The 17,134-nt window shown below is 38.7% G+C and overlaps 1 protein-coding gene across 2 annotated transcripts in view; it reads left to right on the forward strand.

Moving 5' to 3' along the window:
- Positions 1-17,134, forward strand: part of SMURF2 (SMAD specific E3 ubiquitin protein ligase 2) — a 124,089-nt gene extending 106,955 nt beyond the window's left edge. For both annotated transcript variants that reach the window (XM_032241964.1, XM_032241965.1), the window contains 7 exons: positions 1,698-1,812; positions 3,420-3,598; positions 4,781-4,918; positions 7,673-7,793; positions 11,560-11,761; positions 12,998-13,073; positions 13,445-17,134. In XM_032241964.1, coding sequence (XP_032097855.1) covers positions 1,698-1,812; positions 3,420-3,598; positions 4,781-4,918; positions 7,673-7,793; positions 11,560-11,761; positions 12,998-13,073; positions 13,445-13,544 — 931 coding nt within the window. In that variant the 3' untranslated portion in view covers positions 13,545-17,134. The remainder of the gene's footprint in view (positions 1-1,697; positions 1,813-3,419; positions 3,599-4,780; positions 4,919-7,672; positions 7,794-11,559; positions 11,762-12,997; positions 13,074-13,444) is intronic.

The following is a 17,134-nucleotide window of genomic DNA, read 5'->3' on the forward strand; positions in this document are numbered from 1 at the left end:
GAGTTGTCGCTTTTTCGCCCGCCCGCCATTCAACTACGCCATGGTAGGTAAAGCAAAACCCCCCTTAAAAAAAAAAAAAAAAAAAAAAAAACATTGATTTACATTTGAAGTCAAGAAGTGGTACAGAACATACCCCAAAGAATGCAGGCTTGCCCTTGAGTCCATACAGACACCAAATGCCTTGGAATCTTTGTCCACTTATATTTTTATCGTGGTATGTTTTAGGGTTTATACAGTGAAAGATAATGAAATGGATAATGAAATGCCTTACTCAATACTACAAGGCCAGGCGCGGTGGCTCACGCCTGTAATCCCAGCACTTTGGGAGACCGAGGTGGGTAGATCACGAGGTCAGAAGATTGAGACCATCCTGGCCAACATGGTGAAAATCCATCTCTACTAAAAATACAAAAATTAGCTGAGCGTGGTGGCATGTGTCTGTAATTGCAGCTACTTGGGAGGCTGAGTCAGGAGAATCGCTTGAACCAGGGAGGTTGCAGTGAGCCGAAATCGCGCCACTGCACTCCAGCCTGGCAACAGAGCAAGACTCTGTCTCAAAAAAAACAAAAACAAACACAAACTACAATAAAATATACCCTTGTCCAAAATTAAGAGTGAATCAATACGATATTATATGTCTATATAGTATGGTGGTATAAATCTGCCATGATAGTGGATCTGGATAGTACAGATTTTGTAGACATTTTTTTTTTTTTTTTTGAGACAGGGTCTCACTCTGTCACCCAGGTTGGGGCAGTGGTGCTACTAGCTCATTGCAGCCTCAACCTCCAGGGCTCAAGCAATCCTCTCACCTCAGCCTCTGAAGTAGCTGGAACTATAGGCATATGCCACCAGCCTGGCTGATTTTTGTATTTTTTGTAGCGATGGGGTTTCGCCTTGTTGCCCAGGCTGGTCACAAACTCCTGAGCTCAAGCGAACCACCTGTCTTGGCGTCCCATGGTGCTAGGATTACAGGTATGAGCCACCGCCCCCAGCCTCACACAGACATTTTGAAATAAAACCATATTCTTCCTTTTGTTTATTATGGATTACAAATTTATTTGGCAATTAAAAGTAACAGACCAGGCTGGGCGAGGTGGCTCACGCCTATAATCCCAGCACTTTGGGAGGCCAAGGCAGGCGGATCACCTGATGTCAGGAGTTCGAGACCAGCCTGGCTAATATGGTGAAACCCTGTTTCTACTAAAAATACAAAAAATTAGCTGGGTGTGGTGGCGTGCTCCTGTAATCCCAGCTTCTCAGGAGGCTGAGGCAGGAGAATTACTTGAACCTGGGAGGTAGAGGTTGCAGTGAGCTGAGATCATGCCATTGCACTCCAGCTTGGACAACAAAAGGGAACCTTCGTCTCAAAAAAAAAAAGAAAAAGTAACAGACCACCAGACTGTATTATCTCGTGAGTAATTGAAATGATGGATAATACTTTTATACTCTTTGACTGAAATATAATAAAATTGTCCAAATTTTGAGTGAGATGTTACTTCAGTGTAATGAAATAGAGTTTTTATTTGCTATTTGGGCATGGTAGATTTTTCCCAATGTGATCTTATGTAACTGTACTTAGTGCGTTTTTGCCTTTTATGATTAAAAAAAAATTCTTTCTAAAACAATTAATGGCATATCTTAACAGAAATATATACATTAACAAAAAAATTCTTTGGTCATATCTTGTTTTCTAGGGAATGGTTGTATCTCTTGTCACATGAAATGTTGAATCCATACTATGGCCTCTTCCAATATTCAAGAGATGATATCTATACATTGCAGATCAATCCTGATTCTGCTGTTAATCCGGTATGATTTATTGTTATGATGATGTAAATTAAGCTGTAACCTATAATGCTTTTCATCTTTACATGTTAACATAGTTTATTATTTAGAAATTTTTGTCCTTGTCGTAGTTGTACCCTTTGACTGAGCAATTCCTCTTCTACAAAGTTTTCCCAAGCAGATGATTATGGATATATGCTACAGTTTGGAAACAGGGATGTTTACTGTTTATCCTAGCCCCCAACTGAAAACAATACGCTTGTCTTCAAGAGGGGAGACTGATTACATTATGACATGGAGCAGAGCAAAGCAAGTGATTAAAGTTACAAATTGTGGAATTAGAAAGACGTGTCATCGTCTCATCACTTACTAGCTTTGTGACCTGTCAGGGCAGGTTCATGGACGTAAACTTCAATTTTGTCATTGCTAATAAATACATTTGTACCTGGGAGAGGGGTTATGAGAATTAGATGGGACCCTGTACGTTAAGCATTTAGCATAGTGCTGTATGTTATTAACTCCACAGCTCTATCGACTGCATTATTAAGCACTCAACAGAAGTTGGTAGTTATTACTAATGTACTGTTTTTATATTATTTTGTCTTTCCATACAAGGGCATACTATACAGCCAGTAAAATAGTTAATGATATGGAAAGGTGCTGTTTGTGATGTGTTAAGTGAAAAGAAGGTTATGAAATAGTTTAATGCAACTTTGGTGTGAGAGAGAGAGAGAGAGTGAGTGTGTGTGTGTGTGTATTTTAAAAAAGAAAAACTTTTTAAGATAAAAAGTTTTAAAGACAAGCTTAAAAGATTACTTAGTAAATGGGTAAAAGAATTTAAAAATACAAATATCTAACAAAACAATCTGTGACGACTGACCAATATATGCAAACAGAGTAGAAATGTTAGATTTCTTTCAGGAAATTATTTAGGGAGGATTTTGAGGTGAAGGTTGTTTGGAGGGCCCACTGCTGCCACTGTAGTGATGATAGCCCATACTCATTGGGTGCTTACATATGCCAGGTCCAGTTCCATGGGTTTCAAACATCACCTCATTTTACTCCTCATAGAGATGCTTTTTTAGATAGATACTGTTATTCTCATATTTCCAGATGTGGACAGTGAGTCCTGCAGGAGTAAAGTTGTCCAAATGCCAGTGACTAGCAGAATCATGATTCCAATCCAAGTCTGACACCAAATCTGTGCTCTTAAATCTATGGTGTTTTGATATTTAATTTCTGGTTAGGCCAAGGAAGTAGGGAGGTTTAGGATTGAAAGATTTTTTTCATAACAAGGGCTCAGCAGGAGGTGAGAGAAGGAAGAGAAAAGGATCTCCAAGTAGCTGAATGAAGCGCTGGGGGACCATAGTTTGGACTTAATTTCTAAAAGATAAAATTGACAAAATGACTGGACCCTGTGAGAAGGGCCTATTACCCTGTGTAATATGTTGTTCTCTGGTGATCTAGAGACTCCTGAGCATGCCCTAGAGAAATACTCCCTCCTGGCTATATTGAAGAGTACAAATTTCATGCTTACTCTCAAAAAATTAATGTTGTTGAAATATTTCATTTTTATTAAAATTTTCGTGAGTAGTTTCTAACTCAAGTATATACACTCTTTTCAATTTCAGGAACATTTATCCTATTTCCACTTTGTTGGACGAATAATGGGAATGGCTGTGTTTCATGGACATTATATTGATGGTGGTTTCACATTGCCTTTTTATAAGCAGTTGCTTGGGAAGTCAATTACTTTGGATGACATGGAGTTAGTAGATCCAGATCTTCATAACAGTTTAGTGTGGATACTGTATGTATTGAGTCTTCTGTCTCTTCATTATAGTTAAACTCTGAGCTTTTTTAAAAAAAAAAATATGTTTCAAAACTGATGTACTTAACAAAATTACTATACACAGAAAATATTGAGTGGTTATCTGAGTGATGGTGATGGAATCACATAAGATTTCCCCCTTTCTGTAGCTTCTTTATACATTTCAAATTCCTTAAACTTAGCAAGTGTTATTACTTTAAAAAGGAAAAAAAACTAGTATATTCTGTGTTTTGTTTTGTTTTGTTTTGTTTTGAGATGGAGTTTCGCTCTTGTTACCCAGGCTGGAGTGCAATGGCGCGATCTCGGCTCACCACAACCTCCGCCTCCTGGGTTCAGGCAATTCTCCTGCCTCAGCCGCCTGAGTAGCTGGGATTACAGGCATGCACCACCATGCCCAGCTAATTTTTTGTATTTTTAGTAGAGACGGGGTTTCACCGTGTTGACCAGGATGGTCTCGATCTCTTGACCTCGTGATCCACCCGCCTCGGCCTCCCAAAGTGCTGGGATTACAGGCTTGAGCCACAACGCCCGGCCGTATATTCTGTTTTTAAAAGTACTTTATATAATGATTTCCTCAGTGTGAGGCAAATCCTGTTCCAAACCTGCATGTATTAGAATAGCAAATTCTTGCTGCCATTGCTTTTAATGAAGTGGTGATTGTTGGAACCATACTTTTGGAGTAAGAGCTAATTGTTGAATTTAAGCTAAGAACTGATTCTGTTTTGCAAGAGGTCATTCTTTTATGAAGATACACTGGCAGTGTTTATTTTTTACTAAGTATGCAGTAGCTTTCTCAATAGGGATAAATAGACACTTGGCCACTTAGAGTACAGTACTAAGTAGGGCTCTTCAGAATGCCAAATATAACTGAAATTGTCTTATGCTGGTGGTTCTAGCAAGGCCCACCTTTGGCCAGGGCTCTTTCTCATTACTCAGGAAGTTAAATATTTCCTGTGTTTATGAAGGTTAAAAGCTCTTTGACTTTTCTCTCCAGAAAGAACTAGGTGGTGTGGTAGTGTAAGAGTTCCTGAGCTGAATCTGACCTCACATTTGTCATACTATAAAAATGATCTTAGTTTTATCTGTCTCACCAATTAATATATCTATAGGATCTATATTTTATGTTTCCCAGTGACATATCTTTTCCTTTTTCCTATCCAGTGAGAATGATATTACAGGTGTTTTGGACCATACCTTCTGTGTTGAACATAATGCATATGGTGAAATTATTCAGCATGAACTTAAACCAAATGGCAAAAGTATCCCTGTTAATGAAGAAAATAAAAAAGAATATGTTAGGTAAACAGTGAATTTTTTTTCTTAATGTTCCAGAATATTAGCATGAACAAACTTAAATATTTAGATAGCATTACTCAGTGTTACAAAATCTGCTTCACCAGAATTTAGTGGCTTATTAAAAATAGCCATTTTATTATTTCTCACAATTCCAAGGGTCAGGAAATTGGGCAAAAGAACAAGATGGATGACGCACTGCTGTTGGACAAGGTGTGAGCTAGGCCACGCCAAGATGGCCTCTTGACTCATAACTAGGATAGCTCAAATGGCTGAGGGCTAGCTGGCATGGCTGTCGACTACAGTCACTGTCTGGGCTCTAGTTCTTATTGTTGACTGAGTTCCTTGGTTCTCCCTGTGTGATATCAAAGGCCACTTCCTCTCTCCAGGGCCACTCTCTCTCCCAACAAGATAGCCAGACTTCTTACGGGGTGGCCAGCTTTCCAGAGCTCAAAAGCAGAAGCTGCTAGATCTTTTTAAGGCCTAAGCCTGGTCCTGGCCAGCATGACTTCTGCTGTCTACTCCTGGTTAAACTGAGCCAGCCAGCTCTGTTTCAGCATGGAGGAGGAGCTGTAAATACAAAGGTGTAAATACCAGGAGACATGAGCATTGGGGCCACATGTGGTGTAGCTGCCACAGGTGGGAATTCAGAAGGGCTTTTGTGCTGTATATTATTAGCACTTAGCCTATTTATAAATGAGCACATTGTGAGTTTAGGGATAAATGTAAATAGATGTTTTTCAGATTTCTTAAAGTAAAAATTGAGGAATTTTTATGTATTGGGCTAATTTGGCCTATGAGAAGTAAAAAGTCTTCTAAACATAGAACTATGGTAGTCAGTTTTGGGAGTTTGAGTTTGGACTTTGTGTACACAGAAACTTGCATCCTGTACTTTTTTGTATAGATTATGTTCTCAAATCTTACTGACGAAATTATTCCTAGTTTAAAAATGAGGTCCATTTGATTGGAGTGAACACTGGCATAGCTTTTCTGTGATACCAGCATGTGCCCTTTAACTAGCAGCTCAGAGTTTAGGGCTCTTCTGCAGAAACATACATGTTTAAAGAAATACGGGGAAAGACGGTCAATTACATACTACTTGTAAAAAAAAAAAAAACCTGCATTATTAAAATGTTTTTAGAGAAGAATGATTATATTATATATTCAACAGATTATTATGTGCATATTTAAAAGAAAGACTGCATAAACTGTCAAATTTGAAAAGTAAATCTTAGAAAAATTATGTAGGAACAAAGTCCATTAAAAAAAAAATTATGCTGAAGATGTTCAGGAGGCTGCAACCAAATAAAGTTTTTGCCTAGGATGAGGAAGTGGAGGTGATGAGCCTGGAAATAGGGAGGAAGGAGAGAGAGGGTAAAAGAATGGACTTCCATATTTTACTGTCTCCATAGTTAATGTTTGATTTTTTTGTTATATACATAATAAGTATGTATTACACTTCTACTTAAAAAAGTGAAAGAACAGGTTGGGTGTGGTGGCTTATGCTTGTAATCCCACAATTTTGGGAGGCTGAGGCAGCAGATCACTCGAGGTCAGGAGTTTGAGACCGGTCTGCCCAACATGGTGAAATCCCGTCTCTACTAAAAATAACAAAACTTAGCCGAGTGTGTTGGCAGGCGCCTGTAGTCCCAGCTACTTTGGAGGCTGAGGCATGAGAATTGCATGAACCTAGGAGGTAGAGGTAGCAGTGAGCTGAGATTGTACCACTGCACTCCAGCCTGGGCGACAGAGCAAAACTCCATCTTAAGAAAATTAAAGAAAGAACAAATTAGAATTTCCCAAGTCTTAGCATTATCTCCTTTGGAAGGCTCAGTCCCTGGATCCTGCTCTCCAAGGTTCAGTCATGTTTAGAGCACACAGTAATAATCCTTTATCTCATACAGGTATGAGATAAAAAATTACAAAGAAAAACTTTTACAGTTGTACAGTTTTGCTGTCCCCTTAACAAACAAAAACATGGTCCTCCAAAGGATATACTGTTAAGTAACTTATTTCTTAAAATAGAAAACTATTTCTCGAAGGTTGGAAATGTTAACAAATTTGACAGATGAGGAAGTTTGGTGATATGTGAGATGGAGAGGTTTTCTTGGGTAGATAGATAAATAAAAGCAATTCACTTATAAATCATAAATTCACACAATAGATGTAGTTTAGCACATTTTTTATTGGTAAAATGACACCTTCCAGAATTTTTATAGCCTCTAGAGAACAATGAGTATTTAATCAAAAAGTGCTTGCTATTGGCTTTTACTATTTCTTTTCATTTTGGATATGAGGATTCTCTACCTCCTTACCTCCCTCAAATAGAAACAGAATACCCAACACATTCAAACTACATTTGCAAGTAAAATCAGAAAAATTGTCACTTTTGAGTGAATGAGCTCTTTATTCTAGTTACTGGCCTATATGCTTTAAGTTTAGAAAGAAATTCATGAAGATTTTAACTTCAGACTCAGCTCTGGTAGATGTCTCGTTTCCTGGGAGCTTCTCTGATTTGAAGGGTTGCTCTACTGATGCTGCTTTTGTTAGTAGAAGGTTACCACTTTTCATCAACACTGAACCGCGTCACACGTCTGGATTCATCTATCTTCATTACTCTGAAGTTTATTTTTAGACGTTAGGCTAAGTTATTAATTTTAGATGCTTGTAAAATGCAATGTTGCTAAAGTAGAGATTTATAATAATTACCAGATCTGAAAATGTATGTGATTATATGAAATCCCTGCCTAATGTTTACAGGCTCTATGTGAACTGGAGATTTTTACGAGGCATTGAGGCTCAATTCCTGGCTCTGCAGAAAGGATTTAATGAAGTAATTCCACAACATCTGCTGAAGACATTTGATGAGAAGGAGTTAGAGGTTAGTGCGTTAGTATTATAACATCGCTAGTGTAATAAGGAAGGATTGGGAATTATTTTGTTACTTAGTTTTAGAGGAAAGTCATATTTCTGGTGCTTTCTAAGTTTCATGGTTCTGTGCTTGATCATTGTTATTCACCGGAAGTCTTTCATGTATTGGAATTTCCACGAGAGAATATTCTCTCTCTTTTTATTTTTTCTGAGACAGGGTCTCACTCTGTCTGTCACCTAGGGTGGGGTGCAGTGGTACGATCATGGCTCACTGTAGCCTCGACCTCCCTGGGCTCAAACGATCCTTCTCCCCAGTTCCCCAAGTAGCTGGGACTGCACGCATGCACCAGCATGCCTGGCCAACCTTTTGTATTTTTTGCCATGTTGCCCAGGCTGGTCTCAAACTCCCGAGCTCAAGTGATCTGCCTGCCTTGGCCTCTGAAGGTGCTAGGATTATAGGTGTGAGCTACCATGCCCAGCTGTGAGCAATCTCTCTTATATTGTGAACATTTTAAATTTATTTTTCTATCCTGTACTTTCTTATTTTAAAGAGATTTCATGTCTTATATGCACATTCTTCCAATATATATTTATTCCCTTACTTAGTGGTTACTGATTTAGTTACGTAAAACCTGATTAGTCTACCATATTGAAATTTATTTGGATAAAAGGCTACTCTCAATTGGTTTATAGTAAGCTGCGCAAGAAAGCATTTGATAGACAAGATCATGGAGAAAATAAAACACCTGGGACAAATTGCATCTAAATGTCTTTTTTTGTGTGTGTAAGACAGAATTTCGCTCTGTTGCCTAGGCTGGAGTGCAGTGGCATAACTTCAGCTCACTGCAGCTCCACTTCCTGGGTTCAAGTGATTCTCCTGTCTCAGCCTCCGAAGTAGCAGGAACTACAGGTGCATGCCACCATGCCTGGCCAGTTTATTTTTAGTAGAAATGAGGTTTCACCATGTTGGCTAGGCTGGTCTAGGACTCCTGACCCCAAATGATCCACCCAACTTGGCCTTTCAAACTGCTGGGATTACAGGCATGAGCCACCTTGCCTGGCGTCTAAATGTCTTTACGATTAACAGCCATACTAAACAGTTAATATTTTTTTGTTTCCTTTTAAAGCTGGCCCTTAAACACCTCAGGTCTGGTTTTATAATTAAGACTTTTAACAAATACATCTGAATTTCCTACTGAACTACTAAAAAAAAAATGAGGTTTTATTCTATTGAAGGTCCCCAATATATTTAGTGGTTAGGGAGAACACAAATATTTGAAGTCTACTGATGATTTGAAACATGATTTTATTCACTGCCTTCAGTGTCCTTTCTAACTAAATCTGTTAATAGACCTGTTAGCAAACAAATCCAAAAAGGTTAGACTTAATACTCTCCCCATTCCTTTTGTGATTGAATTGTTCACAGTGAAATAGCCAGAAGGAAGTAGTTAGAAGGAGGAGAACATAGCAGGAATGACAATAAGGTTGAAATATAATGCACTTTCATCTCTTTATACAATAAATGAGGCTTTGGCCTGCTAACTGCCATTCCTCTGAAGGAAAGAATTTAGGAAGTATCTTTCATGTCATTGAATTACCTGTATCCTTTTTGGATAACCCCTTCGCTGTTCAGTGTGGTGTTCAGTGAACCCTGCAGAAACATTGTTGGAGATTTTATTTCAGAACCCTATAGAAGCATTATTTGGAGACTATTTGGTAGGGTTAAGATTTTGTTGTTGTTGTTTTTTGTTGTTTTTTTGTAGGGTTAAGATTTTTAATATAGTTTTAATATAGTTTCTACTGCTAATGAGTCATGAAACTTTTTTTTTTTTTTTTTTTTTTTATTGTGGAGACAGAATCTCGCCCAGGCTGGAGTGCAGTGGCACAATCTCTGCTTACTGCAAACTCTGCCTCCCAGGTTCAAGCGATTCTCATGCCTCAGCCTTCCTAATAGCTGGGACTACAGGTGTGCACCACCACATCTGGCTAATTTTTGTATTTTTAGTAGAGATGGGGTTTCACCGTCTTGTCCAGGCTAGTCTCGAACTCCTGAGCTCTGGCAATCCATCTGCTCCGGCCTCCAAAGTGTTAGGATTATAGGCATGAGCCACTGCGCCGGGCCTGAATCATTAAACTTTTTATTTTTAAGATGAGAGTCTTGATCTGTTGCCCAGACTGGAGTGCGGTAGCATGATCCTAACTCGCTGTAGTTTTGAACTCTTATGCTGAAGTGATCCTCCCACCTCAGTCTCCCCAGTACCTGGGACTACAGGTGTGTACTACCATGCCTGGCTAACTTTTTTTTTGTTTTTTTGTTTTTTTTTTGGAGACAAAATCTCACTTTGTCCCCCAGGCTGACAGGATCTCCATTCACTATAACCTCCTCCCCGGTTCAAGTGATTCTCATGCCTCAGCCACCCAAGTAGCTGGGATTACAGGTGTGCACCACCATGCCTGGCTAACTTTTTGTATTTTTAGTAGATACAGGGTTTCTTCATGTTGGCCAGGCTGGTCTCAAACTCCTGACCTCAAGCGATCTGCCTGCCTTGTCCTCCCAAAGTGCTGGGATTACAGGTGTGAGTCACCACGCCCTACCCATTACACTTTGTAAAGACGATATGTATAACATTTATTTTAGTGTTGTATATAATTCTATGAAATCTAGAATTTGCAAATTATGTTTTGTAGTACACATGGAATTCACTATTATAAACATGTTAGATTATTAAGATGAGTTAGTCTTGTACCCTAGGGAGATGTATTAATAGTATCAAAATGATTTGGATATAGTTCATCTGTATGACTCTCCATCAGGATGTGTTCAGCAGAGGTCTCTATCAATGTGCTCATGCATTTTGTGCTTTAATATTTAGATTATTAAGCAAATGTAGGCCGGGCATGATGGCTCATGCCTATGATCCCAGCACTTTGGGAGGCTGAGGCTGGCGGATCATGAGGTCAGGAATTCGAGACCAGCCTGGCCAACATTGCGGAATCCTGCCTCTACTAAAAATACAAAAATTAGCTGGACATGGTGGTCCGTGCCTGTAATCCTAGCTACCTGGGAGGCTGAGGCAGGAGAATCACTTGTAATCCTAGCTACCCGGGAGGCGGAGGTTGCAGTAAGCCTAGATCACGCCACTGCTTGCCAGCCTAGAAGACGGAGTGAAACTGTGTCTTAAAAAAAAAAATTCTTAAGCAACTTCTATGAATCACTATTCTACACCCATTTCTGAAGTTCTCGTGCACTATTAGTTGCTTCCAGTGTGTGGTGAAATAGATGTTACTGTGGTATCACAGCAGAGGACATTGAATTGCCGTCAATCAACGAAGCTGACGGGTATTGAAACTAGTATATGATGCAGGTCCAAGGAAGGCACATAAAACTGTATTTATTCTTTGGGTCTCCATTTCTGTCCATTTAAAAAAATTATAATTTTATTATGAAGTTATGAAACATTCACAATTTTTCTGCCTGGTCAAGTCTATCACAACAGTGGTTCTCAGACCCCGGTGAGGGAGTCTGCACTGAGTTGATACCTCTGGAGCTTTTTAAAATATAGAGCCTAACTGTCACACCAGATGCACTGAATTAAAATCTCTGAGCCTAGGACCTGGTATGTCAATTTGAAAAGCTTTTCAGATGATTCTGATGTGCAGCTTTGATTAGGAACCACCAAATGGGAGCCAGCAGCACAAATCTCAGTTTCTCTTTTGAGTAATTTTTGGCCTCGCTATGGTTTCCACAGGTTCATTGCTGTGTACTGTTTTTACAGCTCATTATTTGTGGACTTGGAAAGATAGATGTTAATGACTGGAAGTTAAACACCCGGTTAAAACACTGTACACCAGATAGCAACATTGTCAAATGGTTCTGGAAAGCTGTGGAGTTTTTTGATGAAGAGCGACGAGCACGATTACTTCAGTTTGTGACAGGATCCTCTCGAGTGCCTCTGCAGGGCTTCAAAGCATTACAAGGTAACAGCCTGAGGGACAGGCAAGCTGGGTGTCAGGTGGGCCAAGGGCTGGGGGTGGGACTGTCAGTGTTGGGTCTGTGTAGATATTTTGTAAACCATGTGCTTAGAGGTTCTCTTTTTCACTTCTTACCTATAACTCTTACACTGTGATACCTTCTTCTCCTGACTTTCTCTTGTTCCCCTCCCAAGAGTCTTTTCTGCGGGCTTCTCTGATTGCAGTGAGTGCCGCATGCTAGAGACCATTGGATATGACACTCTGCCTTTTGTTTTCTGGTCACCTTACGTTTAATTCTGTTGCACATTACTGTAGGAGAAATTATTCACTTCCATGTTCACATCTCGACCTGGTGAAACCTTTACCTGCCTGGGATGCCTCTCCCCTCTACTTTTTCATTCTTTGCAGCATGAGTCACGGAAACCATGTTTTCAGTCAGAGTGTGGCATCGGTTACTGCATGGCATCGGACCAGTATTCCTTTTTTAAGAATGGTTTTCCATGGAATAGCTGGTTAACTTTGGGATGAGTTGGTAATATTGCTAATGAATGTGGCACTTCACTGGGTGGCATTTGCTTCCTTTACCTCTTAAGCACTTCCTTTTCAAAGCTGCTGGTGATGAGTAAGGACATCCAAAGCGAGACTGGTACATAATTGGACAGTGCTGCCCACAGCGCATGCACTGAAATCCCTGAGGAGCACGTGCTTTCAGTTGTGCTGCCCTTCTCTGTAAGGAGAGCTCATCACCATCATACCGCCTAGATGCAGAAAGTGAAGTTGTATTTCTGCTACATGTATTCGTATGGGGTGTCTGTGCAAACTGAAGTGGATTCTATAGACTGTTCTTTTGCTCTCAGCCCAGTTTGAGTCGGGAAGTCTAAATTTGCATTTAGGTTCCTCATCTTTTTGAATGTGTGCTTTTACCTTGGATTTGCCTGATTACTTTTCTTCTCAAGCTTTTGGGGTAATGATTTTCTATAAAAGATAGAAATTGGGAAAGGGATTTCAATCCTGAACTTTTTCTCAAATGGAAATGCTAATATAGTAAGGAATCTAAGCCTTATCCAAGATTAATTCTGAGTTTCAAAACCCAGATTCTTTTCCTGTTGCCCTTTGGTAGTATAGATTTATCAGCATTCCTCTATCCCTACACCCTGTGGTTTATGTACCAGTTTTTTCTAAGATTTTTGGAGACTAATGCATGCATCTGCAGTGATTTGACCCAGTTTCCTTCATTTTCAGGTGCTGCAGGCCCGAGACTCTTCACCATACACCAGATTGATGCCTGCACTAACAACCTGCCGAAAGCCCACACTTGGTAAGGTATTTTTGTAGCTTTATTCCCCACTCCGTGTACACAGGTGTTAGTTCCAAACAGATTTGACTTTTATTGTACTTACTAGTAAATGGGCCTTTAAGAGGAATGATAAACAACTTGTTTTAAGTGACTTAAAAGTTAAGATTATTTGCAAATTGGTAGGAAAACCCAAAAGTGGTCATCTCTGTTTTAGAGAAATAACAACTTTTTTTTCTTTTTTATACCATTAAAAGTGAACATGATTGCTAGAGAAATGCAACTTTTTAGTTTTCTGTGTGACAAAGAGTGATATGGCTATGTTGGTATACACTTGCTAGGCCAGCTTACTTACTTTGAATGAACTGTATAAAATTTGATTTGCTTATTCACAGCTTCAATCGAATAGACATTCCGCCCTATGAAAGCTATGAAAAGCTCTATGAAAAGCTGCTAACAGCCATCGAAGAAACATGTGGATTTGCTGTGGAATGATGAGCTTCAAGGATTTACCCAGGACTCTATTTATACAACCCTGACTGACAGCCCCCTTTCAGCAGGATTTCAAAGAATGCTGAAATACAGGAAAACATCCCCCCCCCTTTTTTTTTTAATTCTAGGACACTGTGAGGGGAAAGGACAATTTTGAAATTCCTTTTCAAGGAAAAAAAAAGGTCTTTATGCTTTGCCATGAGGCCACATTCAGCTGCTATTTAAACTTAATATCTTGAACCTAAAGAATGCTGACTTTTCCTACATTTCCAGAGTTAGGCAGTATTCTACACTTAAAGACTACTACTATTTTTATAAAAGGTAATCTATTCAAATCGCTTCAGATTTCAAGTCTCTCAAACATCAAGACAACTTCAGCAGTCGGTACAAGTCACATTTCATTTTGATTGAATCCATGATTTTGAATAGCTCCTGTACTTGCTCTTTGTAAAAAAAAATAAAATTATTTTGAATTATTCTACCTTTGTAAACAATTGGCTAAAAGAATCATCTTTAAGAAATTAAGCCATTTTACATGTTGTGTTTTTCTATAGCAGAGCATTATATTTTGCATTGTATGTTCCAGCCTAGTGTAAGTGGGTCTTTTTTACAGTTTTCAAGAATGAATTTCCTGGAATACAGCTATATAATTTTGGTTGTCAAATTCCTAATGCAGCCATTTAGTCTAAACTTAGTCATTTATTTGCTACAATAAAATGTGTTCAGGGGCTCCCTGTTTTTAAGAGACTCTTTTAAAAAAACCCTCATGTTTTTATCTTGAATTGATACAATTAGGTATTTTGGACTTACTTTTAATCTTAAAATACTGCATTTTTATAGCTTCTCAGAGCATGTGGATGGAATGGGATTTTCATTATTTTGCTGGGTCAGCTTACCTTTATATATACTATTTCTGTAAACCAAAGCCTCTGACAAGTGCACCTAATTTATATTGTATTTTAATTATAGTGTAAGTTTCCATTAACAAAACCATCCTAAAGTGTTAACTCCTCATAATTTTAATTGGCTAAAATTATGAAAAAGGAAGAATTTTGCTCTAAAGATTATTAATACGCTTAGAAAATCCTGCTTTACCTAACAGAATGAAGTGGGGTTAAGGGGGTGGTAGTATGGGGATGTGATTACTAAAGAAACAGTGATTCTAACTCTATGATACAAATTACTTTGAAACTGAATAGCTCATTTTGGAAGTAAGGGAATCCCACTTCCCTTGGTGTTGAAGATCTGCATCTGATTTTGAAATGTCCAGATTTAGCTTTCAAGGTGTGTGGCATGTTGTATGATCCAGAAGCAACCAAAACTCTGGGGTGAGGGAGTGAAAGAATCTGAAATCACAGGTAGATTTTTAAATTCAACCATCAAAAATATGCTCCATTTGGTTTTTTTTTTTTTACAAAATTGATGTGAAAGAAGCAAATTTTTTTTCTTTTTTTTCCAGATGAAGAAATAAGCAAATTTTTAATGAGATAATTAAGCTACAGAATTTAAAGTTATCAAGTAAATTGGTCTTCTGTGTTCTGTGATTGAGTGGGTTTCAGTCTGTGTTCTTGGAGCCCAAGAGTTCCTCAGGGGTGCCTCAGGAGTGATGGTTGCAGAGAAGAGGGGCAGAGAGAGGGAGCAAGGGGGCAGGCCTAGCTGGTATTCGAGCAGGGGCCTCAGGCTCCATATCCCCAGCCCTTTACCCAGAACAGTTCGTTTTTCTCTTTTATATATTGAAATTTTAAGTAAGCTTTCATGGGGTGCAGCAGAGCGGGGAGGAATAGGTGGGATAAAAGAAGGGGAGATTTTGCTGCGTTAAGAAGTTGAGAACTACTTATGTAGTAAAGTATTTCAATGTGTTTCATTGGCCAAATTATCTGTCACAAGTAAGCTAGTCACAGTTATAACCGTGCAGTGGTATATGCTTATGCCTACCTTTTTCCTTTCAAACAATTTGGTTTTTTCACATTGCATTCTGAGTACTGAAGAACATTTTGAAATGTATGGAAGTGGTGTCTACGTTCTTTGATGATCAGTAATTTTCAGCTGTCATGCTAGTACCTTGTTGGTTGCAGGCTCATCTTGCTTTTATATTAAAGCACTAGTGCAGTTTATAATTGTGCCTACTTCTAAAATCTTTCAGTAAAAAATAAGTACATAATGGATACTTTATAGATATCATAACTGACAGGGATGCAGTAATAATGAAATGCTACTATCACTTATTTTAATATACAATTTTATAAAGCAGGCAAATACCATTGCTTTTTGAGTGCCTTTTTAACTTTATCCTAATGATTTAATAGAGCTTTAAAAAAAAAATTGGCCGGGCTCGGTGGCTCGAGCCTGTAATCTCAGCACTTTGGGAGGCTAAGGCGGTTTGATCACTTGAGGGTCAGGAGTTCAAGACCAGCCTGGCCAACATGGTGAAACCCCATGTCTATTAAAAACATGAAATTAGCTGGGTGTGGTGACGCACTCCTGTAATCCCAGCTACTTAGGCGGCTGAGGCAGGAGAATTGCTTGAATCCTGGAGGCAGAGCTTGCAGTGAGCCGAGATTGCACCACTGCACTCCAGCCTGGGCGACAAGAGCGAGACTCCGTTTCAAAAAAAATAAATTACTCTCTATAACTGTCTGTGGTAGCACCAACACATATAAAAACATGATTTAATTTCCATTTCAAAGTTACATTACCTGATTGCTTCCAAATAGGTGCTAAGCAAAACCCCCCAATCTGCCATTGAACCATGGACTTGCACCTCATGTTTAATGTGAATATTTATTTCCATGTCCCTCTTAACTGGCTTTTTCTTCTCTTCCTTCTAGCTGTATTATTATTTTAGATATGTGGTATCTGTTTTCATACTCTTGCCTTTCCATCATGAATGCTTAGTTATGAACAGAGATTACTTTGTAGAGCTCATAGGCAGTACAGAGAGGTGAGTTTTGTCTCCAAAGGCCTTGTATCTTGGTGTAGGTTTTAAATAGCGCTGTGTATAGTGTACATTTTGTTTTGCACAGTTTGTTGCCCTGAATGGGTTTTTACCAAGCCTTTATTCTTTCGTGTATTTACAGTCCGGAGCACAAGATTCTCTTCTTTCGAATACAATGTAATTCACTTTACAACACTAAATCTGGGTTTTGAACTTCCAGTGCATTGGACGGATGCATTGTCAGGAGTTAGAGGGTGTTCTAGCCATCCTTAGTTTGGTAGAGCAGCTCCTTCTGCTTGTTTCTAAGCGTACAGTCAACGGGTGCCATTTGTGGTATTTAACATTATGTTAGGATGATGATTGTTCCAAATGCTGGGTTGTTTTATTTCTAGATGTAATTAGTTCACTTTATGTAATATTATTCCTTCTCTCAAACTGACTTTAAAAACAAAGTTTTATCATTTTCATTGTATTTGTATTTATTACAGAGTGTTTTAGCTTTGATATCCTTTGTATTTTCACTTATTTGTTACATGAGCTTTATCGATAACATCTGTATAAATGGTTTTTAAAAATTAACTATGTATGTGCCCATGCCGAAGTCGAGCAATAAAATCAATGCTGTTTGCACTGTCACAGCATCAACATTTTTAAAGAA

This window comes from Sapajus apella, unplaced genomic scaffold, assembly GCF_009761245.1.
Source record: "Sapajus apella isolate SASKATOON/1434 unplaced genomic scaffold, GSC_monkey_1.0 scaffold48, whole genome shotgun sequence".
Classification (NCBI taxonomy): domain Eukaryota; kingdom Metazoa; phylum Chordata; class Mammalia; order Primates; family Cebidae; genus Sapajus; species Sapajus apella.